The 25,358-nt window shown below is 35.2% G+C and overlaps 1 protein-coding gene across 4 annotated transcripts in view; it reads left to right on the plus strand.

Moving 5' to 3' along the window:
• Nucleotides 1-8,084: 8,084 nt before the first annotated feature.
• The window catches only part of LOC5564193 (zinc metalloproteinase-disintegrin-like EoMP06), a 37,358-nt gene continuing 20,084 nt past the window's right edge, over nt 8,085-25,358 (plus strand). The window contains exons 1-2 of one of the 4 annotated variants that reach the window (XM_021837935.1): nt 8,085-8,519; nt 24,925-25,140. In XM_021837935.1, coding sequence (XP_021693627.1) covers nt 24,996-25,140 — 145 coding nt within the window. In that variant the 5' untranslated portion in view covers nt 8,085-8,519; nt 24,925-24,995. The remainder of the gene's footprint in view (nt 8,520-24,924; nt 25,141-25,358) is intronic. The other 3 variants (XM_001648484.2, XM_021837936.1, XM_021837937.1) reach the window with 3 other exon arrangements.

A 25,358-nucleotide genomic window follows, 5' to 3' on the forward strand; every position in this document is an offset into this window, starting at 1 on the left:
TTCTTTTACTTTAAGAAATAGAGAGGTGCGATGTTCAGCAAAACATGCGTTTTAAGATGTTAAACTACTTTGTACAAGACATGAAAAATGTTAAAAATATTGTAAAAGAGTTACGATTTTTTTTTTGTATGAAAAAAACTCGTTTAAAATAATTTTTGTTCATAATTTTTTACTTAAATTTTTCACATTTCTCATGTCTTCTACAAAGTTATTAAACATCTTAAAACGCGTGTTTTTGCTGAACATCGCACCTTTCTATCTCATAAAGTAAAAGAATTATCAGTCGAATTCGTTTTAATAAGGCTTATTTGTTTGATAGTATAAACCCATGCAAAGACGCTTATAGAAAAAAGTATTTATCAAATGCCGAAAGGGGAGATATGATACATTCATTTGTAAGAGTTGTCTGCACCATTTTGTGCCGAAGCCAGTTATAGATAGAGACGTTCCGATACTTCCAATATATCGGAATATCGATATTTTGCTTTCGATATTCGATATTTTGGTATCGATATCTCCTATTCAATATATCGGAGATATCGATATTTCCTTCCGATATATCGTAAACCAAGATTTAGATAACAATTGTAGGGTTTTCTCCTAATACAATTAATTTTTAAATGTTTGAAAGCAGTTCATATACCAGTTGTTATATAATGTATCATATAAAAAAATCATGTCCCTATAGATTAAAATACCGGTAATATTAAATGTTCAAAGAATTCTTTCAGAATCGTAGAAAATTCAACGCGCGGTATCTAAGCGATACAAGAATTTTGCACCCTTCAAATATATCAAATGATATTGCGAAATATCGATATTTTGATTCAATATATCGGTGGTATCGATACTTCGATTCGATAATCATATCGAATCAAATATCGATACTTTGCAATATCGGAACGTCCCTAGTTATAGAGGCCTAAACTACCCCTTGAAAAAAGAGTAATTCATGACTAACTTCATTACTTCAAAAGAAAGGGTGATGATATATTCAGCAAAAACACGGGTTTTTCTATGACAAACAACTTTGTAGAAAACACAAAAAATGTTAAAAATCTTGGAAAAAAGTTGTGATAAAAAATATGATTTTTAGGGGCCATTCACATACAACGGCATTTATCTCAAAAAGTATAAAAGATAGAAAAATCGTGTCTTCGACAAAATTGTTTCAAATTGCCAATGCCAAATTAGTGATCCTTTATAAAGGGATAAGCGGAAGTAAAATGGAATGATTTGGCAACAGACCAGCAGTGCTGATTTTGCTCGGCATCGAGAATAATATTGTAACAGGGACATGACTTCCTCATTGCTAAAAAGTGTATTTTGATTCGTTATAGATCTTTGAGCTACGTATCCAAACTAATAAACAGCCGAAAAAATCAACAACTAAAAGTTGCATTGATAAATATATAAAAAAGAAAAATATTTCATTGTTTTGCTTTATGCAAAATTACTTTTACCGAAATAATTTCAAGCGGATTGCATTACTCCTCAAGAAACGTTCAAAACAAACATAACACATGTTCGTTTGGCTCACACTTTGACAGCTCTCGCTGCTCGATTGGCTCACACTTTGACAGAAATGTCAGCTTCCGCAAATCTCTCTTATAAAGGGTTACTAGTCCGGATGGTATATGGTAGAAAAGGAGTGACGCAACACCCACCCCGCCCCACCCCGCGAAGTGACAGATAACGCGATTTTCACGTACCTACTTGCAACCAAAACAATGGGGCCATCCACGGCTGCCGGCACAATTTTTCACTATGGCAGATCGGGATTTTGTTTCGTTGTTGACGGATGCAAAACAACGAATAGAATGATATGAAAAAAGGGCCCAGATAGCCGTAGCGGTAAACGCGCAGCTATTCAGCAAGACCAAGCTGAGGGTCGTGGGTTCGAATCCCACCGGTCGAGGATCTTTTCGGGTTGGAAAAGTTCTCGACTTCCCAGGGCATAAAGTATCATCGTACCTGCCACACGATATACGCATGCAAAATGGTCATTGGCATAGTAAGCTCTCAGTTAATAACTGTGGAAGTGCTCATAAGAACACTAAGCTGAGAAGCAGGCTCTGTTCCAGTGGGGACGTAACGCCAGAAAGAAGAAGAAGAAGATGAAAAAAGGGCGAGTCTGATATTTAATTCTTCCAATGAGAATATATTTAATAAAATCACAAAATTTTATTTCCAAATGAACTAAACAGAGCACCAATTCGTTCGGTGAAACGATTAAGTGACTTAGTGCTATATTTTGCGGGGAACAGAGAAATGCTGCTTGATAAAGCAATAATAGTACATATGTTTTTGACGAGCATGTTTCATGGCTTGACGGAGTCTTCTTCTTCTTCTTCTTCTTCTTCTTCTTGGCATTAACGTCATCACTGGGACAAAGCCTGCTTCTCAGCTTAGTGTTCTTATGAGCACTTCCACAGTTATTAACTGAGAGCTTTTTTTCTTATATTCATGAGCTAAACCAAATACAGTGTAGATTCAAGTTAATTTTGTAACCTGCTAAAATATTGGTTCCAGATTCGAGAAAGCATCAATGTAGGCTTATTTGTAAACGGCCGCCAAAAGTAAGCTTACTTTCTAGTAGGAATCCAACAGTTTGGTGTTTGGCTTGGGTCCGTTCACTATTAAACGACCCAAGTCAAACGTCAGATCGATAGATCCCAAGACAATGAGCTAATTTTCGGTGGTAAAAGCGCTTGTAAAAAGCTGAATATGATCTCAGACTCATTTCAAGCTGATAATTATAGTCAATTTCTCGTAAATTAGGGGGATTAGGGACATAATGAACACACGAGGCGAAATGAACACCACTTTATTCTCTGAGGAATATGAATATTACATTAAAGTTTTATGCACAGTATGAAATCTGTATGTACTGTTTGATTGTATGAAAGTTTATGGTGTGCTTCAATTATCATCTGAATGTTGACTTCTTTTTTCTCAGCTTGATAAGCAAGGCGGTGAAAGAATCTAATTTTTGAGCAAAGTAACTAACCTAGAAAAGTTTTTTGCTAGTGTGATAGATGGGACAGCCAATAATAATAAAGTTTTCACTAAATTTCACAAAAGTTTTCATTTTGACCCGATACCTTTTTTCTAGCCTTATCTTCTGTCTCGTTTTTTCTGACATTTGATATGATTATTCACACCATGAATAAATGTAGTACGTCGTATTGATTACAACCTTGGAAGAACGCCGAGGGTAACTGAAAAAATTGCCATTATATGGTCATGAAATAAGCATTTGCATGATGTGACCATAATGCTCCGAATTCCCCTACTAATCATAAATATTGAGCACGTTTTGAATGACCAAGTGTTCAAAAATAATTTCAAAAACAAAAGATTGGTTACCATAAGGAACTTACAACATACGGACCACAACACATCACTATTCAAAACACTCTCGCGGGCCGTAAAATCTTCCCGAGGACCGCACAAATCCTTCCCGACGGTCACAGTTTGGTAGTCACTTGTTTATAATGATATTACAAATGGTAAACAAAAACTGTAAACCTTTATTTATTTTCATTAAGCATAATTCTAATTTACGCCCTTTTTCGGGCGCACTCCATAATTTCATTGAGTTTCACAGTACCACGGACCAAAATTTTTCGATACACTGACGTTGTATTGCAGCTGTCATGATGCTCCGGGGTTGGAGTGACGTCACATGTTTACAGTCAAATTCGATGTTTACACCAGTATTGAGCCTGCCTTGTTAATTTTTGTGCCGTGACTCATCTCATGATTTCGAAGAAATAAAAATCAGTTGGATGTGCATTGACTTGGCTGAAACACTATTAGCATACTTTCGGCATGTGAGCGCATATTCATGAGGACAGAGTTTTGTTACTTTGAAATTTCGAAATTGGTTGGTAATGGCGTAGAATCCTTTCCTATAATCCGGCCAATTTCAAGGAAATGAGCTGGGACAAATAATGTCAAGGCATTCGGGTGCGGCTTATTTCTTGAAAGTTATCAAAACCAAATAATCGTGTGTTCTCATATAAAAAGGGAAACCTCGAATTTTGAGCCAAAAATATTATTATTTAAAGGTAGCGCAAGAGGCTTGAAGGTGAATATTCAAGGTTTAAAATTTGACCTTCAGTGAATCCTTCATAACTTTGTTATTTTCTAACCAATTTTGAAGCTCTTAGCTTAATTCTCTTAAAAATTAAAATTATAGTAAGTTTTAAGAATAACAAATTTATCTAAAATCAGAACTAGTCTTAGTTAAAAGTAGTTTTCTACAAATTTGTCATTTTTTTTCCTAAAAAAATAATCTTTGATTGACCATTAAGTTATAAATATTCATCATATTTCAAAACCTCTAACATGCTTTTGGAACCAATTAAGTTTTGTTAAACTGTGTTAACAACAAATCTTTTAAACCCTTTGACTCAAATTTTTAACTAAAACTACCCAGTTTAATTTTACTGTTCAACTTAAGTTTATCAAGCATCTTATTATAACTACGAAATAAATAGTGCATATATTGAAAATGTATTGGTATGCCTTATAATTTCCATCGAAATTTATGGTTTATGTTGCGAATGAAATGAAAAGCACGTAAAAGATTGGTCAAATAGATATACAGTCGACTCTCCGTAACTCGATATAATCTATAACTCGATGGATATACATATGTTGGTTCTTCGGGGTTATTTTTCAATGTAATATGTATGAACTTCATACAATTATTGTGGCGTAATAAAATCGAACAGAAAACCGTGCTAAAATCGAGAGTGATATGATGAAGCAATATTAAAACGAGCAGTGATAGAAACAAGAAATCACTTTATTTAAAAAAAATGCCAGCAAATTAATGAAAAAAAAAAATGCTTTCAAGACCATTATGAAGCTTTAAGAAATGAGAAAAACCAGTTTCAGCTTAAGTTTTAATGTTCAACCAGTAAACATTTTGAAAATATAGTGAAATAACCAAATCAAAACAATATTTTAATTTATATGTTGTATGCACAGTTTGTAAACAACTAAATTTGCTTCAATTTTTTGGAATCGGTAGATATTCACGATGTAATGGCCAAACAAAGATGATTTATTTTGTAAGAAGAGGACAAATTTGGAGAAAACTACCCGAGCCGACAAACTTAAGCTATCAAAATAATAACTAGATGAGTTATTAAGTTACGATCATATTTTGTATGACGGTTGTTATAATTAGATGCAGGATGTTGTTAAAACAACTAAAATTTTGCACTACAGCATATCAAAATTGCAACATATTTTCAAACGATTACCGCTTTGGGTAAAAACGAAATGATAATAAATCTTCGAGCTGTTTAGTAGAATACCTATAAGTAGATGAAAAAACCGAATTTAGTACTATACCATTTAATTCCACTAGAGTTTGTATCCTTTGACAGATACGCGTATTTCGACCTCAACTGTAAGGCCGTCTTCAGTGTCGTGTACTAGACTCGACTTCGAGTCGAGTCTAGTACACGACACTGAAGACGGCCTTACAGTTGAGGTCGAAATACGCGTATCTGTCAAAGGATACAAACTCTAGTGGAATTAAATGGTATAGTACTAAATTCGGTTTTTTCATCTACTTAAAAACGAAATATTTTTACTCATTTTTTGGGTAAATGTTTTTCAGAGTGTAGGTATAATGTTTTGAAAATTTCAGAAATGAAATTAAAAAATTTCATATTGTTTAAAAAAAAAACTAAGTCATTAACGGGAATCAAATAGAGACATGTACCAAACCACCGGGATGGACCTAACGCCGCTATCGTTGAGGCTATTGGTATAATTGAAGTTAAGGATGATACCCAGTGAACAAAACTCGTATATGATAGTGCATAAGAGTACAAAAGTGGAGGCGATATACGTACATGCGCCATAAGGCTGCATGCAAGATGTTTGTATATCGCCTCCACATTTGTACTCTTATATACCATCATATACGATGGTGTGTTTACTGGGTACACGCTCAACTGGTTCCACATTTTCTCCGCTCATATGACCAGGACTTGGTGTTTGTCAAATTGCTCCTGCGTCTGAGCTGAAAAACATGATGTCACATTTAAACGCCAAACTTACTAGTTCTTGGTGAATGTATTTTATTCAATAAATCACAATTATATCATGTCCTGTTATCATAAGAACTTGATATAATCTATCTATATAAATAAAAATGGTATGGTGTTTGTATGTCACGAAATGGCTCACGAACGGGGCAACGGATTTGGATAATTCTTCCCCCATTTTGTTCGTCAAGGGTTCCGACGTGTTTGTGTGTATAAAAGTTTCAGGATGTTAACCGGGAAAGTAGGAGAAACGGGACTGAACGGAACTGTCATTTTGTATGGGACGATTCATAGCGGTTTTCAACAGCCTACTTGATGGCAAGACGAAGTTTGCCGGGACCACTAGTTTTATTATAATGATGCATGTGGCTAAAATTCTGTTCCAGTTATAATACGGCAGACTTCAGTGGGTTGGCCACTTGGTATGAATGTCGGAAGAGGGTAATCGTGGCTGTACGCAGTGGACGAGGGCCTGACGACCCTTAACGTCCCTGTCGTTCAAGACCAACGAAGATGGAGCTCTACAATACGCCCGGTAATGGCGTGATGTTACGTTGTAACCATCAAGTTACAAGGTAGGTAATCTACACTGTTTTAGATTTGTATAGCATTTCGACTTTTATCGGCCTTGTCATTTACAGATCAATGAAAGAATGAAAAATGAGAAAGATTTTTGCGCAAAGCTTTATGGGGCTCTGCATAAAAATCTATCTCTCTCTTTCACCCCTTTACAAAAATTGTAAACAACAAGGCCAGTAAACGTCAAAATCCCAAGCAAAATCAAAACAGTGCAGTGCCCCATAATTACTTTTAAAACAGCCGTGCTACTGATTAAATAAAACTAAATGGGGCTCTGCACAAAAATCATTCGCTCTCTTTTACTCTTCCGTGAAATTAGTAAACAACAAGGCCAGTTAAAGTCAAAATCCCATACAAAATCAAAACAGTGCAGAGGCCTATGAAAATGTGGCAACTTAAGGCAAAGTAGCTGATACTTTTTCAGCTGTGTCACTGCAAAACCAACTGATTTTCTTTGATGTGAAATCGTGAGATGAATTAGCAACAATCATCAACAACGCGTACAAATTTCAGTGACGGCCTACTTCGCCTTAATTGACCCCAGGAAGCTTAACCATGACGATTATTGAACTCCATAAACGGATGAAACGACTTTTCAAACACCTTTTTTTTCCCAGCCTGCTACTATGGTGCGCGACTTGCAATCGGCGGAGTCGCATGGTGCATCGTTCCGAACTCGTAGCATGATTAGCTGCTGCCATCGCTTCCGAATAAAGCGCACCCCACATGCCATGCAGCTGCAGCCAGCGTTCTAGCTCTGGTTCTCGCCTCGCAAAATCAGTTGTGTTTTTCATCTTTGAAAGCATGCCAAGCACTGCTGTGGGAATCATTTGCAAAGTGGGGAAGCAAGGCAAAAGGTGGCTGGTTTAGAATGGACGTGGGAACGACGATGACGACGAACGGAGGGACCATCAACAAAACTCTTTCTTCTCTCATGCTACTCCCACAAAGGCATGTTATATCCAGTCCTTTGCGTTCGCTCGGAGACATCCCCGCATATACAGTGACTCAAATTCATATCTTACTGTTTTCACATTAAGTTGGCAAAATGTATCAAATGATAAAATAAATATGAAATAGTTTACAAGATGCTCAGAGGCTCAAGAAATGGAGTTGAATAGTAAAAACCAATCAATTTTGATAGCTAGAAGGCGCTAGTAATCACGTTATGTTGAGCATTTTACACAACATAGTGTAAATGATAAGATAGAATGTTTAGTTGTTCATAAATGGGTTTTATAGGTCAAAATATAGTGCTTTTTTGATATATCATATTTGATAGGTTTTCACCAACTTGATGTGGAGGCAGTGCCCTGTACGTATACGAATTAGAGTCACTGTACATCGCGCCAGAGTGGCGAATTCGCTTGAACCAGCGTTCGACTGAGGAGGTCCGCAACAACTAATGCTCATTCATCAGTAGAAGTTTGAAACTCGACTCGACCGGATGCTCAATCGGGGAGCTCTGCCAGAATCGTCCAGGCGCGAGACAGTTTGGAGCAGTATCAATCCTTTCGACCATTTGAACGGAAACGATGGTCGCGACCGCGAGAAAAGGTTCCACTTAGATTTTTCCAATCCGACTTCGTCGTCGTAGTCGCCGCAAATTAGGTTAAGGTGCAAGATAGCCAGGGCAAAGTGTAATTTAGACGTCGCCTCGGAGTGACCGTGAGAGAGTGGATTTTTATATAGGGTGAGATTTCAGTACGGGTAATTGAGCCAACGAATTGGGGAAAATCCGTCGCGTCGCACGTTTCGCGAGTGAGTGGGTGACGTTTTCCGCTGACCATGGGCCGTTCTGGCGACGCCGATTGATGAATCGTTTTCCGAAGAAGACACAGTCAGTGACAACAGTTAGTAATCAAAGTGTGTTTTCCATACAAAATACTCACGTTTGGGTATCTCAGCGGTTGCTAGTCTGAATCTGCTGAAATTTGAATGACGAACTACAATACCCTGATGTCTTGTCTGTAGTGAACTCATATCATTTCAATTATTTTTCAAAGAGTTTCAGAGGGTTATTCTTTTATCTTTGTAAGTGACCGAGAGATTTTTGAAATGAATTGAGAATTCTCTCCCTTTTTGAACCTTGAGCCAAATATTGTTTTTAAATATTGTACGGCAGGCCAAATTTTGTAAGTGCTGGAGCAATTCCAACTCTGTTGATAGCTAGCTCAGAATTCTTTTGAAAATCATGTCTTGGAATTGGTACGCATGATGTCAAGAGTGTAATCAAAAAATCTTTAGGTTTGTTTTGACATATATCAAAAAAAAAAAATCTTTCAGATTTCCAACACAGGATAAACTGAAATTCAAGCTCCATATGGTTTGAGAATCATGCTCTAGATTTTGAGAAAATCTAGTACAAGATTTATTTTTGAATCCTGTCTGTAAATTGGATATTGCTGTCCGAGAATGTAATAGATTCTAGCACACAATTCTGTAAGAAATTTACTTAGGATTAAGTGAGAATCCCAAGCAGTCTCGGATTCCATTATATTCCTTGCTTGGGTTCTGTGGAATCCTGTCAAACATTGAGATTGTTTTCTCGGACACTTTGATACCATTCCACTGGATCCTAGCCAGGAATATAATCGACTCCGAAACATAACACTTATGAAGCCCTAACAGCATACCCAATTATACAGATTCTGTGAGAATACTGTAATAGTTTTTCGTTAAAATCATCGATGTTGTGAAAAATTCAAGCTCTCATAAGTCACACTTGAGATTTTTCATGCTTGAGTTGTCAGCATTAAAAAAAATCATGGATAAGTTGGCTTATCTGTTTGACTCATCGCCTCGTATTTCCACAATTTTCTCGCACAATGTAATGATTTCTTGTTGGTCTGGTGAATTACCGTAATCTTTCGTAACATTCGATATTCTTGAATTTTGGAAACACTTTATGCCTGCTTCGTTTTTGAGGGCTTTAGTGTGATTGAATGATTCTACATGAAAATCTCAAGCATGACATTAGCGAAGCGAATCTCTAATAAGATTGCTCTCGCGGAGAGCTCATTGATTGATATTTGAGTGTGGGTCTTCTTCTTCTTCTTTCTGGCGTTACGTCCCAACTGGGACAAAGCCTGCTTCTCAGATTAGTGTTCTTATGAGCACTTCCACAGTTATTAACTGAGAGCTTTCTTTGCCGATTGACCATTTTTGCATGTGTATATCGTGTGGCAGGTACGAAGATACTCTATGCCCTGGGAATCGAGAAAATTTCCTTTACGAAAAGATCATGCTGAATCATGCTGATCATGGTCATGCTGAATAGCTGCGCGTCTACCGCTACGGCTATCTGGGCCCCAACACCGTCTACCAACACCGAAAATCTTATTCAGAAACTTGTGAAGCTCCTGTCCAAGATTTTTGAAAAAAATAAAAAAAGCTCAATGTTTATGCGACCATTTCACAGATTTCTACGGACCCTCCTAATATTCTCAAAACTCATGCTTAGAATTCTGTAGGAATCCAGTCCATAATTTGGAGAAATTGGGTTGGACTTATTTAGACGTTTTACTATGTTCAAGCTTGATAAAAAAATCAGTGTTATGTAGCAAATGGTGAAGAGAGTAGTGTTTGTTTTATTGCAGATAATCTATGCATTACATTAACTCAATTTTTCCATTCAAACTTTACTAATCATTTATAGCAGGGTTTCTCAACCGGTGGTCCGCGGACCCCTAGGGGGCCGTGACGACTTCTCAAGGGGTCCGCGAAGCCTTTTTAAATGTGTAATTTTTCATGATTGATGAATAATTGCAAGGAATCTCTACATTGTTTGTTTTGCATAGAGAATTAGTAGCGGGGTTCAGATTTTTTTTATTCAAAATATTAAAAGGACTTGTTAAATTTTTATGTACATAATGACTAATCGATACTTGCAATGTTTTTCTGTCATTAAGAGATTATAATCCAAATTTTACCTCACTGACTTTGCATGATTCTTTTTTTCGAGTGTTACAACGAACGTAGTCTCGTTCTAAGAGGTATCTTTAGGAAAATCGTGACATAATTTTAGCTTAATCATTGGCAGGTTTTCCAGCTCCGTGGCGAGACTTCTTGAAAATTTGAATATTTCTTCTTTTGAGCGAATTAAAGAAATTTTAAATTCTTCTCTATTTCAAAATGATCAAACCAATCTTCTCGTATATTTTTATGATAATTTAGGTGAGATGTTTGACTTATATCTGATCCTATAAAGATTTCTGCTAAGATTCTTGACCTTACAAGACTTTTAAAAAAATCCTGGCGAAATTTTAACGAACTCCTGCAATGACATTCAGTTGGCTTTTTAAAAGTTTATGGGAAGTTTATGAAATTATTCCAAGCAAATTTCCTTTCTTTAGGAAATTTCTTGGCAAAAATTTCGAATATTATGATGGAAAGCTTGGAAATACCCGACGAAATCTTTCAAATCTAATGAAAATAAATCACAAGTTTACTATCTGACTCTTAGAAATATGTTTAGTAATCTCTTGGCAAGATTCTTAGTAAATTTAGTGGACTCCAGATAATTCAGACAAAAGTTTTGCATTATCTGTTTGTAAACATATGGAAATTTGTAGTTCTCTTCATCTGTCTTAAGTAAGTGATCGTTTAATCACATCTTCCTATTCCTCAGCTTGTACAAGGACGTAGCCAGTTGATATGTCAGTCTTGTGTGAGAGTCCGGGGATAGTACCAAATCGCGGACTTAAGTAGCAGAAGGTAACTTTCATACATCAGTCCAAAAATGTACACCCCTAACGAATTTATGCGAATCGCTTAATTTTAATGCTATTTTTAATGAAATACAGACGTGACTTTTGGGTGTGCCTACCAAGAGTATCTGCTGGTTCATAATGAGATCTTTGGAAGGTTTCCATAAACTTTCATTTCAAGACCATCCATTTTAGGGGTCCGCGAGATGTTTGCAGAACTTCAAAGGGGGTCGCAGCTGTAAAAAGGTTGAGAAACACTGATTTATAGATTCAATTGATAAGAACCGAAGTAAATAATATAATGAATTATTTAAGTGAAATATTTCTTGGAACTGCTTTATGGTGAAGATGAATCGAAGCCAAACTTCAAATTTTTAAGAGCACGGATCTGGAAAACCAAACATCCGTTTAAGCTGAAAACTTAATCCAATGAAAACCAATCGATTAGGTTTTCAGCTCAAACGAGTGTTTGGTTCTCCCGATCCGTGATCTTGAAAATTTGAAGTTTGGCTTCGATTCATCTTCACCTTAACCGTTGCTTTCTAATTTGAACCTTTTCAATTCTGACCTTTGCACACCGCTAAAATACAAATTGTTCAAACGCCCATGGAACGGAATGATACGAAATGGAATATCACGAAACGAAACGCAGAATCAAAACAAACGGGCCGAATAGGTAACCAGAAACAAGTTTTTTTTTGCAGTTCCTAGGGTGACTTGAAGTTCAAATTAAAAATTTACCCCGATGTTTTGCATGAGGTATAGTTCAAATTAGCGGGGGTACACGGTATAAGGCTTAGATAACAAGCCTTGATATTGCAAGAAAAATACTCAAATTTCTTCACAGGATGATTAATTCTTCTACAACTCAAATTATCTGCTTTTGAAATGTGTAAAAATGAAAACCTCACTTTTTGGAATTTAAGTCGAAACGGTAGTCTCACTTCAAGTTGGTAAAGAATTCAACGGGCCAGATATGAGAAAAATCTTGTTACACATGTTACCGTGTTACACGATTATATTTTTTACTAATAGAGCGCCAATATCAATTAATTCTGTAAAAAATGAACGTGATTTGTCTTAGCTTTCATCAACTTGTGTATTGCTTTTTTGTGACAACGTATGGTGAATTCTATAAAAATTTTGAAAATTCAAGAATCATCGGGGTGGTTTTGACAGAGTTACACAATTTCTATGCAAATGTGGTCCACCCTAATTTTCAATAACACCAAACAAAGGGCTCAACTAATACAAACAACTTTGTAGAAGACCGTTTTTGTCTAATGTTTCATTCTAAAGCTCAAAATGCATCTTTCCGCGTAAAACTGATTCCTGGACCATAGTGCAGTGAGACACATCTCAATAAAAATGAGGCGCACCAAAAAAGATCTCACCATGTACAGCGCGCCCGTGCGCTTGCAAGCAATGAGGCTACTGCACCTAAGGCTACAGCACGTGCACAGTAACTCTAGTCATGATGTATAGCAAAGTTTTCAGTAGATTATGGTGGTCATTGATATGGGGAATTCTATCACCAGGTGGCGCTAGTGGGCATGAAAATTGTGTTTTACGGATATTCAGGATCCTCTAACTAAGAGATTCGAGATTTAGCCACCAGGTGGTACCAGTGAGTTCTTTTGCGGATATCTCAGGATCCTGATCACTTGAAAAGATGGCGTCACTCAAATCTCTTACTTAGAATAATGATAGCCCTTGATCTACAGACCAACTTTGCATAAGACGCCATGTTGCGGCCAAGCCAGTTCATAATCCTGAAAAAGAAATAGAAATGAAAATGTAATTAAATTAAGAATATAAAATGAATTTATACTTACCGATTTCATTCCCCATCAATTCTCGCATCAATTCCAAAACAATGTTATGAGTGGTGAGCTGATTTGACAGCTACATATTTATGCTTTAAGGATAGTAGTAGTAGGCAATTGAGTTACCATACACACATTAGAGCGTTGGCAGAACTGTGCCGCTGTAAAATCATTAAAACTTGCATACAAGTTCTCTAGACAGGGAAAGCAAATGTCAGTTCAAAGTATGTGTTTACATATACACAAATTGACCGTTGAACAATCATGATCACGCAAGCAAAAGAAAATTATAAAGGCTTTAGAAGACAAATGAAAGTTGAAAAAACAGCTTTAAATGAAATAGATTTATCACAATAGGTCCCATACGAATCCATGGATGAAAAATGATATAAATACGCACCCCAAATCATTTACAATTCATTTCAAAACCAGCATCGAAGTCGAAAATACAATCTTGTATTCAAAGTGAATAAACCCAGTTCTTATCATTTAAAACCGTCGGAATCGTCATACCGTACCGTATAGTCGCGCTAGTTCGGATCAGTGTCGAAATTGAAAGTCAAAGTTCGTGAAGAGGTGACCGTTTTTAATTAACCCTTTGCTGCCCAGTGTCCTAAATTCTTCACCCCGTGAAAATTAGATCGCTGCGAAAACACGCCATCTATCCTAGTTGACATGATCCTGAGATATTCACAAAACAGAAGTTTATGCTTACTAGCACCGCCTGGTGAAAAATCTCGAATCTCCTGACAAAAATAAAGGAGCGGTTCCAGTTGAATTCGAATGTCGGTTTACTTTTGTATTTTTTGATTTGGATGAAATTTTGAACATGCTTTCTTTATGCCCAAAAATGCCTTTTTGCATCATCGGCTCGCCATTTTGACTCTAGCCTTACTTTTGAGAAGGGCCTAAGAAAAAAATCTTTAATAATTTTCAAAAAAGTTCTCACATTCAAAAAGTTTATTTAGACCATATTAAAAAATCAACCTCTTTTAAAAAATCATAACTTTTTGTCCATGATTTCTCCATCTTGACCCACTGTACAAAAGACTTCATTTTTTTGTCTACTTTAACATATAAAAAAATAAAAAAAATTAAAAAATACGATTTTTCAGAAAATTTATTTTTAAGCTTTATTTTCGATTTATAAAAAATTACAACATTTTTTTACAGTGTATATTTTTTTTTTCAGATAGTCCCAACAATAACCTAAAAACGGAAGACTCCAAGCTGATCGGACAAACCGTTTCTAAGTTATATTATAATGACCGAAAATTGAAAATTATATCATAATTTTGTATTAAAATCGCTGTATCTTTAAAACGGTAAAAGTTAGCCTGATTTTTCCGTATACCTTTTTTGTTGTAAATTTTGCGTACTTTCATAAAATCGAGTTGAAAAATATTATATATATATAATATATTATATATATATAATATATTTCATAAAATCGAGTTGAAAAATATATCGAGTTGAAAAAAAAGTTTATTATGACCATTTTCAAAAATTCACCTATTTTCAAAATATCATAACTTTTTTGTCCATGATTTCTCCATCTTGACCCACTGTGTAAAAGACTTCATTTTTTGTCTTCTTTAACATATAAAAAAAATAAAAAAAAATTCAAAAATACGATTTTTCAGAAAATTTATTTTTAAGCTTTATTTTTCATATATAAAAATTACAATATTTTTTTTTACAGTGTATATTTTTTTTCCAGATAGTCCCAACAATAACCTAAAACTTTGCGGAAGACACCAAACTGATCGGACAAACCATTTTAAAGTTATAATTTTTTGAAAATCATTAAGGATTTTTTTCTTAGGCCCTTCTCAAAAGTAAGGCTAGAGTCAAAATGGCGAGCCGATGGTGCAAAAAGGCATTTTTGGGCATTAAGAAAGCATGTGCAAAATTTCATCCAAATCAAAAAATATAAAAATGAAATTTGGGAAAAAAGTCGTCATTTTCTGTAGAACCGCTCAAAGCCCTTGAGCTACTGAACATCTTTGCCGAAGACGCCATCTGTGATATTTGGGAGGATCAATGTAAAACGTCTGATCAGTTAGCCGGCCGTAATTCCAATCAGTTTATTGTTCATATTGTAGATGAGCTCATCATTAATTAGTAAGTGTTAGTGTACAATTTCAGTTCAGTGCTTTATTGCCATATTCATAAAAACTTCCTTCTTGTATGCAAGATATTCCTATGCAGCAATTGTGGATACTTCGTATATTACACCATCTTTCTATATGATCAGAATCCTGAGATATCCACAAAACAAAAGTTTCATGCTCACTAACACCCCACTAGGTGGCAAAATTCCGAAGCTCAATGATCAACGCATATCAGCCCTTTAGCTACTGAACAACTCTTCCCAAGACACCAACCTTGATGAATTGAAAACCATGATCTAGTAATATAATGTGTTCCAAAGGTTACATTCTCATCCCCTAAGGTTCATATGGTGCAAGTTCGAAAAAGCGCCCCAACCGGTTAATTTCCCAACTAAAAAGATAATCGTCAACTCCTGAAGGTAGATCATACTGAGTACTGAACTTCAGCGAAGATAGTCTTGTGTTATCTATCTATAATGCATATTATGCAACAACCCAAAATTAATTAAATTCCATAACCCCTGAGCCCCCTATAACGCCTCCGATTCATGTGTTTTATAGGAGACATGACTGTATTTAGCTCATTCAAATCATTTTATTAGTATTGCCAGCGTAAAAAAAAAATGATTGTGTTTCGCTTTCCCAACCGCAATGTGTAACAGAAAATATGTACTTAAAATTTGCTCAAGATTCGACTTAAATAGCATGCTGAAATTTGACATATCGAGTTTTGTCGATTTCGCTTGAGCAGTGTTGCCAGCTACGAAAATATTTCCAACCCTCCCAGGCCAACTGGATTACAGTTGAAGAGTATTCCTATGTTGCTAAGCATTCTGTGTTTCTATTCCGCTCAAGTTTTATGATTTCAGAGAATTATGAAAATATTCTTGAATAATGTTGCCAGCCACATAAACGTTTGTGCTTCGGCCGACTGTATGGCACGAAACAATTCCTTCAACTGTGGTAAACATTCAGTATTGTTGTCTTTTAAAATATGAGTATTTGCATGTAACACCCTCAGATAAATGGCTCTGTTGATAACAATCGAACCGTGTTGCCATCTAATATCAGAATATGGAAACTTAAATGGCCATATTGGAATGTTCTCAATCCATGCTTCAACTTTGTCGAATATTTCTGATCAGTATTTCCGCATCTAGATGTTGCATTTTTCAAAAACACAAATATAACCCTGGTTATTTTACGACCCCGATAACGGTCTTTAGATATTTGAAAATTCTTTTGTAACTTGCCTGCATTTAGATACTTTCGAAATTCGATTATTTGTTATTTTCAACACTAACAATAATGACATTGACAGATGATCAATTTCATGTTGAATTTTTTTTAAACATGATTTTTAGCACTGAAATTACATTCATTCAAAATATTCAGTACATGAGACAATAAAGTACATCGTCGTACTTGATTTCCTCCACATAGTTATTTAGCATTGACAGCTTTAAAGGGACTTCAAAATCGTTAAAGATTATCAATGTCACCCGTAATTACGGTAAGTTGCTAGCATAGCCGTAGTATTGCCTTATGACGCCCTTCCTAGGGAAAGCTTATATTCGTTTTCTTTATGATTAGGTCTTCCTTAGCCGAGTGGTTAGAGTCCGCGGCTACAAAGCAAAGCCATGCTGAAGGTGTCTGGTTTCGATTCCCCGTCGTTCCAGGATCTTTTCGTAATGGAAATTTCCTTGACTTTCCTGGGCATAGAGTATCATCGTACCTGCCAAACGATATACGAATACGAAAATGGCAACTTTGGCAAAGAAAGCTCTCAGTTAATAACTGTGGAAGTGCTCATAAGAACACTAAGCTGAGTAGCCGGCTCTGTCCCAGTGAGGACGTTAATGCCAAGAAGAAGAAGATGATTAGTCAAGCCACCGTAGGGGAAGTGGTGGTAAAATGAACAGGGGTGGTAAAATGAACACCGTGACTTTTACCGAGAAAAATCAAATTTCGATGATTTTCTATCACACACGGACGATTTAGAGCATAAATCTAAGCGTTCGAGTTGATACGTAGGTCAATTGAAGTAAAAATATCAACGAAAACTAAGATTTTAGAAAATCACCTTTGAAAATTAGAACTGACGTAACTTTTAGCTCGGAAGACTTATGATATGATGTCAAATCTGATACCTTTAGAATTTCTTTTGAATGGGTTTCCATCTTTAATGGATGTATTTTCGGTGGGGCAATGAAAATTTTCAGAAATATTTGTTTTGCTCACGTTTTTTGCATGGTGTTCATTTTACCACACACAGCTGTTCATTTTACCCACATAGTGCAGGTAAAATGAACATTTGCATCGCTTTTTGATAGCGATGAAAAGATGTGAAAATTTATCTATTTTAGTTTGAATCCATGTCGCTGCTATAGATTACATCCCTATTTTTGATATTGTGCGAAAGAACTATACAAATTCCTCGTTTTTCTATCAGAAACAAGATGATTTCCTTAAGTTGTTCATTTTACCACCCCTTCCCCTATATCTGGCCAAACCCCCTAAATATGGCTAATATATAGAGCCATTTATAGGCTAACTAGCATGATACCAGTCATATATTAACACTTTGGACCGCTATACAACACAATATTGACAGACTCACATTCAAATTACAATCAATGAGCTCTCCCGCAAACTCAAAAGAGATCGCATTCAAGCCGTCAGACATGATTAGTTCATAAAGCCTGCCAGAAACTCGTGAAAACCGAATGTTGTTGCACAGTTTATTAATGGTCAAGTTATAGGCAACTACCGTCAAAGGAATATTGCTGTTATAAGGTTTTGAGTTTCGAAGTTTAAATGTATACGACGAAACCAAGGGAGGTACAGGTGGCTCTTTATAGCTACCCTAAGGTGTCGCTAGTTCTGAAATGTAAACAATCATACAATATAACGACCAAACAATAGTTAAGGCGTAATCAATTTTATCGAAAGCATCCTTTTTGGGAATTAGGCAGAACTTGCTGATTTGATTGCCAACAGTCCCGAGACGAACCAGCCACGGGCTGAAAGTCTCGTAAATAAAGTTAATAATAATAATTGCCAACAGCGCTCTACAGTAGCACGTAGCAAATGACTGCTTGCTGCTTGTAAACAATATGTTTCAAGCGCATTGATTACCTGTCATTTTGCGAATAATGATTTTTACTTTTCCGCGTTAAGCTTTAAAACTGGTTCTGGCCTTAGGTTGGCGGCTTTTCAATGTTACTCCCATTTGAAAGCCGCCCTCCACCCTTGGACGAAACACGTGTCAAATGTACAAATTGAAATAAAGCTAATCATGAGGACTTTCCTTGATAGGACTGACAACACGTGTCAAATGTACAAATTGAAATAAAGCTAACCATGAGGACTTTCCTTGATAGGACTGACAGCTAAAAGTGTGCATGCAACTGAAATGGCAGGGTAAACAAGGCATGCGAGTCTTATCGTAGCTTACATTTCCCTTTGTAATCCAACGGTCACTCCGATCGTGAAACGTCATAAGCTCATGGTAAGCAAAAAACCAGCTGATTACAGCTCATGGATAGGCCTTTTCATGTAACAGATCTGTATATGCATTTGTTTTCATCGGTGGAGGACCAGTGCTAACGCGGGTCTGACATTTTCATAGAAGAACTGCCAAATAGTTTCCAGATCAGCTGATTTTAAACGTCTTATGAATAGGCCTATTGTCTTATTGAAACTGTGAAAAAAAACCAGGTGCTCCGGTGAATTACTATGATTCTATCAAACTAACAAGAAATTATTGCTTTGTGCGAGTAAACTGTGGAATGAGACAATGAGTCCAACAGATGAGCCAACTGATCCATGATTTTTTTACTGTTGAGTTGCGTGATAGAAAACTCACGCTTGAAAAAATTCAATCGTGAGTTATGAGAATTTAAATTTCTCACAACACTGATACAACACATTGATTACTTGGAAAGTTCAGCACATGCCATAAAAAAACAACTTGTTTCTGATTCTTTGACGCCTTCATTAATAATGTGTCGTGTCATCCAAATCCTCAAAAGTAGTATGATATTTTAATTGCAAGTTAGAATACAAAAAACTCTTGATTACACTTTAGCAAGAAGCTTATATTTCTTGCATAAGAACTGTCTGAGAATGATTGGATATTATCGAAGATATATTTTTCTGAAGATATTCATAAAAAGTGTCTCTTGTTTTGATGATTACCAAGTTTATTATATGGTCTTGAACAAATTCTTCCAATCATTTTTATTTTTTGTCTAATGTTTAGACTGATCGTATACCCGACCAGTAAATTACAACATGATTGTTACAGAGATTAAGGACTGTTCATTTTATAAAGTGGACCCTTGTGCATGTTGTATCTTTTTAATTTATCAATAAAATTTCAATCGTTTTTTGTACATCGTTTGACTAGTATTGTACAATGTTGTGATAATAAAAATGATCTAAAATAATTAAATTTCACTCTAATATGGAACAACGATTGATACGGTCGATTTTTAGAGGTTATCAAAATCAATGATTGTAAGAATATAGCTGGAAAATTCGACAAATTTATATTTTTTTATTTTCAAAAAAGGCTTGTTCTTCGAATGTATCATCAATCAGAAGTCTGCTGGAAAAAATCAAGTTATTTTTGGTGAAACACTTTTACCGATATAATAATTTAATGTTTCCCTTGCATTTTTTAGAGAAAAATATTTTAAATTTGAAGGAATCTGATATGAGTAGAATTTTTTAGTTAAAAGTAAGTCCTGGATGAAGTGCTAATATAGTATTAATGTGAAAAATAACGAACGCCTTCATTTAGTCCCCACGTCACATTTAAAGCACAATAGAAACACAATTGCTTTATTCTTAGAATACCTTTCAAACTACCTTGACAATCATCCACATTGGCAACACTGCTGTAATCAAATCGATTTTATTTTCCACATATCATTTTCGTAATATGTTATTCTGAAATTACCAATTGAAATATTCGGAGAAACCCGTTTACAATTTGCTTTAGATCGATAAATATGCGTACATGATTTTAAAAGTATGAGACTTTTTGGTAAAGCTAGCATAAACAGTAAAATTTATACTTAAAACTGTGGTTTAAACTCGCGATTTAGCTCTCGTTTATACATATATAGTTTCTTTAGTAATCCAAACTAGTTTTGAACACGCTTTTTACTTTTCTCTTTTGCTGGGAGTGAAAGGGTGGTGTATCAACAAATTTGGCCATCACTAAAGTTATCTAATGTCAGAGAATTGCGGAATGTAATTGATTTTTTTTTAAAGCTATAGGGGGAGATCCCCCAGTACCGGACAGCACCCAATACCGGACAAAGTCAGAACATTGATAAATCATCGTCCAATCAAGATGGTGTATTAGTAGTAAAGGAAGCTATTATGGAGACTTATGTTTGCGTAGAATAACACATCCTTGAAATATGCATGCCTTTTTAAAAAAGTACAAAAGATTGAAAATTTCAAAAAATTTGACGTATTGCCTTAATTTTGAGCCTATTTAGTAATTATTTTGAATATGAAAAAAATACTTTGGATCACGCAAGCATATTCGAACATGATCCTAATTTGATAGTATGAATGTATTTTGTACCATAATTGGACTAAATATGGACAAATTACAATTTTGTTTAAGCACCTCCTGTCCCCCAGTTTCGGACAGCCTTATTTGTTATATGATATCTTTGTAATTATTGCACGAGTGTCTCAAAATACATTCATTTTTCATGGATTCCGTCGATCATGGTATCAAACATGCAATAAAATTAGGAAAAATGAACATTCAGAACAACATCGTAAAATGTGCTATTTTTCATCATATAAGAAAGAGGTTTTTGATGGACATCTTGCAAACTACGATATACTCAAATTGTTTTTGTAAATGTTGCAAATGCATTGAATTGGTAATTATATACTATTTCTAAAGTAAACACATTCAATGATGTTCAAATTTACAGAATTCGAGGCATTTCCAGATTGTGTCCGGTATTGGGTGCCACCTTTCAAGATCGATCAATTTGGTACTAAAATACACCATCAAAATGCAATGTCAAAATTCATACTTATATTTTCAAAATTATTTTTGTACACAATAAAAATGATAATATTTATCAGAAATGGGTAACACGAGCACATAAAACCAATATTTTTCGAATTATGAATTTAGTGGCTTAAGTGTCCGGTACTGGGGGATCTCCCCCTACCTTTAGTAGAATAGTAAAGAATACAAACATACAATTTGTTCAAAAAAATTAGGATTTTTGTTTTGCGAAACATAATGTTCAACTTTGAAGAACTACCGTCTTAGGAGTTTTTGGAAAAACTATATAGCTTTTCAACCAACAGCATTTTGTAAGATCTTATATTTTCATAGCATTGTTGAACAATAGTTGAACGATGCACAGAAAACCGATTACGATTTTATCAATAAATAATAAAGTTACTGCATAAACAAAGTGTCCACTTTATAAAATGAGCACCATTATCATTATTTTTATTAAAGACACTTTCTTGCCAACAGTTCATCTCTAACATGTTACAGAGTTTGTAACTATTTTCTAACAAAATATGTTAAAATTTTGGCTGGTTAGTAGTTAAAACAACAATAATTAAAACAAAAATATTACTCAATATGTTTTATATCAACCAAAATTTAACTTATTGTGTTATTTTTCATAGCTGAATTATAATAAAATTTGTTATTTTATCAACATGAAATATAACTGACCGTGTACCACGATGCATCAATAACCGGACGCATAAGACAACGCAAATCTTCAAACTCTGATACGAGTGTGTTTTTTTTTTTCAAAAAATCCTTAGTGCAATATTGTTTCAAGCAAGATCTTACAAAATGATGAAATTTTTTGGTCAAAACTATGATTTTGACATGAAAATAATTCAAATATTAGAGCTTGTCTTGTCTATAAATCCGGAAACCTGATACAAACGATGTTTCAAAATCCAGACACTTTTGAATCAAAATCCGGACATCTGTGTAACAGCATGAAATTTTTGTTTAATTTTAATGTTTACAATTCAACGTATTATCACTTTAGTTTAACTCCACTTTTTTAATATAATTAAAGTGTCCGGATATTGGTACCGTCCGGGTTTTTATTTACCACGTTATAAGCAACTGCTTCCAGATCAAATTATGTTATTTTTTTTATCTATATTAATGAGATTTTTAACCCTGGGCCAGTTCATCTCGGGACCAACGGCATTGCTTCCCTTATGAAGGAAGTCATCGCTATCACCTTTTTGTCATAAGTGATTATCTCGGGGATGGGATTTGATCCCAGGTCCTCAGCGTGGAAGGCGTGAGTAATAATTACTGCCACAGGTCCGTCCCCTAAAAATATGTTATAATTTGGTTATGGAATACAATTTTTGAATTGAATTATAAAAATAAAACTGAATTTGATATAATCGTCATATCATTTTGTTGTACTCACTGGTCGGGTAACAGTTCAAAACAAATGATCAGTTAATCTAGTTCAAAAAAGCTTTATAAAATAATCAGCAAGTTTTATTATCAAATCTACTAACAATAAAAAAATGTGTTGATAAGCTTGTCCAAAATTCATACATTCATAACAAGAAAATGTATGAAAGTAGCCATAAGCAATAATGAAAACAAACAAATAATTTTATTGTTTTAAAACAATTGTCGAAGTGATAAAAACTACGAATTTGTTAGTGCAAAATAAGTCTTTATCATGCTTTATCTTTAAATTTCAGTAAGGTCAAATGATTGTCGATTAGTGCAAAACATTCTTACGAAGATCTGCTCAGAGTAATTTCTAGTCTCTTGTTAGAATGACGCCAAGGATTATGTGATTCTGTCTGTCACTTTGTGTAACCTTGGTAAAAATTTTATAGCAACTCTATAGATAGAATGTTATTTATTTTATTTTGAGTCTATAACAACTGCATCCAATTTACAGTGAGATTTCTGTTTGGACCGTTACCAAGATAGTATTAAATTAGGGTCCGAGCTAACTGTAGCACAAAGCTATTCAGCATGAGGGTCGTGGGTTCAAATCCCGCCGGTCGTCTTTTCGTAAAGAAAATTTTCTCGACTTCTCAGTGCGATACGCCTGTACACTTTTGAAAAAAGAATTCGACGATTCTTCGTGCAACATCAAATCAAGAACTAATTTATTAAAAAATGATTTTGACAAATAACAATTTGATAAAACTTTAGAGGTGTATCAAACCGATTTTATGTTTTTTGACGTTTCTACCAAAATGCCTTCCTGAAACCACTAAAATTACTTTAAAAAAATAATAAAAGTATTTTCGCTTTTCTTTTGTTGACACCGAAGATACTAGGATGTTTCGACTGTCTTTTCATGAAATGAAAACTGCCTTTAATGAAATGAAAAAATCAAATTAGGTACAAAAACTAATAAAATTTTAATCGGAAGTTGTATAACAAACTGCAAAAATATATAGCTTTTTACGAGATTTTTTGACAAATTATATTAAAAACATAATGAAGACCAGTCAAAACACCCTATAGTACCCTGAAAAATAAACACGCCTACTAGGCATAGAGTACCTATAATTGTACATGCCACACAATATACACATGCAAAAATGGTCAAATGGCAAAGAATTCTCTCAGTTAATAACTGTGCAAGTGCTCGTAAGAACACTAAGATAAAAAGCAGGTTTTGTTCCAGTCCCAGGACTCAAAAGCAGAAAGAAAGAAGAATAGTACTCAGGATTCTATGGAAGTATATAGTGATTTGGTTGAAATCCATTGATTATTCTGATCAAATCGATCATTTCAAATTAGATGTTTGAGCAATCTCCAATGCTATGAAGAATTACTTCAAATGGTGAACTTTAAATGAGATTTTATTAATAACTCCAAGAATTTTGCTCAGAAATCATCAATTTTCCCATATTTTAAAATGCTTTCTGCATAAAGCAATTTAAAAAAAAATCTTCAGTTTCGTAGGATATTTATAGACCTACAAATTTCTTTCGAAATTGTGACAAGGTGCCCTTAGATATGTTTCGTTCGTAATTACGCCAGATATTTCACTCATTTCAGCGCCCCCTGAAGGCTGGCACTCTTAGCGGGGATCAACCTTACCACCCACACACTACGGCACTACTGGTTGATGTGTTCTTAAAATTAACGTAATTTCTGAAAGTGAACAACTTTGTTGAACAAACTAATCACCCAAAACTAGTTGTTTTGGAATTAAAATTAAAAAAAATATATCGGTTACTTATTTATGTCTTTGAACAACCCTCTGAAATTCTTTAAAACAATATTGAAATTTAATGAAAATTGAAATGAAAATCCAGATAAAACTTCAGGTTATTTGTAGTTCTTCATTCAAGTTTCAACCAATTCGAACTACCATAAGCACAGGTTGGGCATTTTGTATGGAAAACAATATCTAATTAAGCGACAATTAAGTAACGCCCTAGGGGGAGGGGAGGAGTAGGCTCAAGCGTTACGGCTCATACAAAAATTTAAAATTTTTCATACAAAAAGCGTTACGTGGGAGGGGGTCCATAATTTTCAATTTTAGCGTTACGTAATAAATGGACGCCACCTTACTAACCTTTGTCTCCAACTGCTAAGGCTAACCTGCGTACAGAAGCTCCTTTGTCACCGGCTCCATTTCGCCGTAAAGAACCCAGTAGGCTTTGGAGATGACACCCGGAAGGATCATAACCTGTAGAAGGAGCCTACTGCGATGGGTGCCTCTGGTGCTACTTTGTTCGAGCACCATTACCCTAGGGTTGACTCATCACCGCCACTACTCTTCAGACGGAGATCCAGATGTTGGTGTCGATGGTAAGTGCCATGTTGTTGTGAATTGTGTTGACTCGCTGTCGGGAGCTTGGCCCCATGGGAAGAACAAAGTAGACGACACTCAGTGAAAGAAGCCGAAGAAACTGTTGCTTCTGACGGTGTACGGTGCCAGTAGGGCGGTGTCATATGAAAAGCGCGCACAGTCGCACAGTTTCTTTTAGGAGAAGAAGTATGGTAATGGAACATGAAAATTTAAAATA

Source organism: Aedes aegypti, chromosome 1 (assembly GCF_002204515.2).
Source record: "Aedes aegypti strain LVP_AGWG chromosome 1, AaegL5.0 Primary Assembly, whole genome shotgun sequence".
NCBI lineage: Eukaryota > Metazoa > Arthropoda > Insecta > Diptera > Culicidae > Aedes > Aedes aegypti.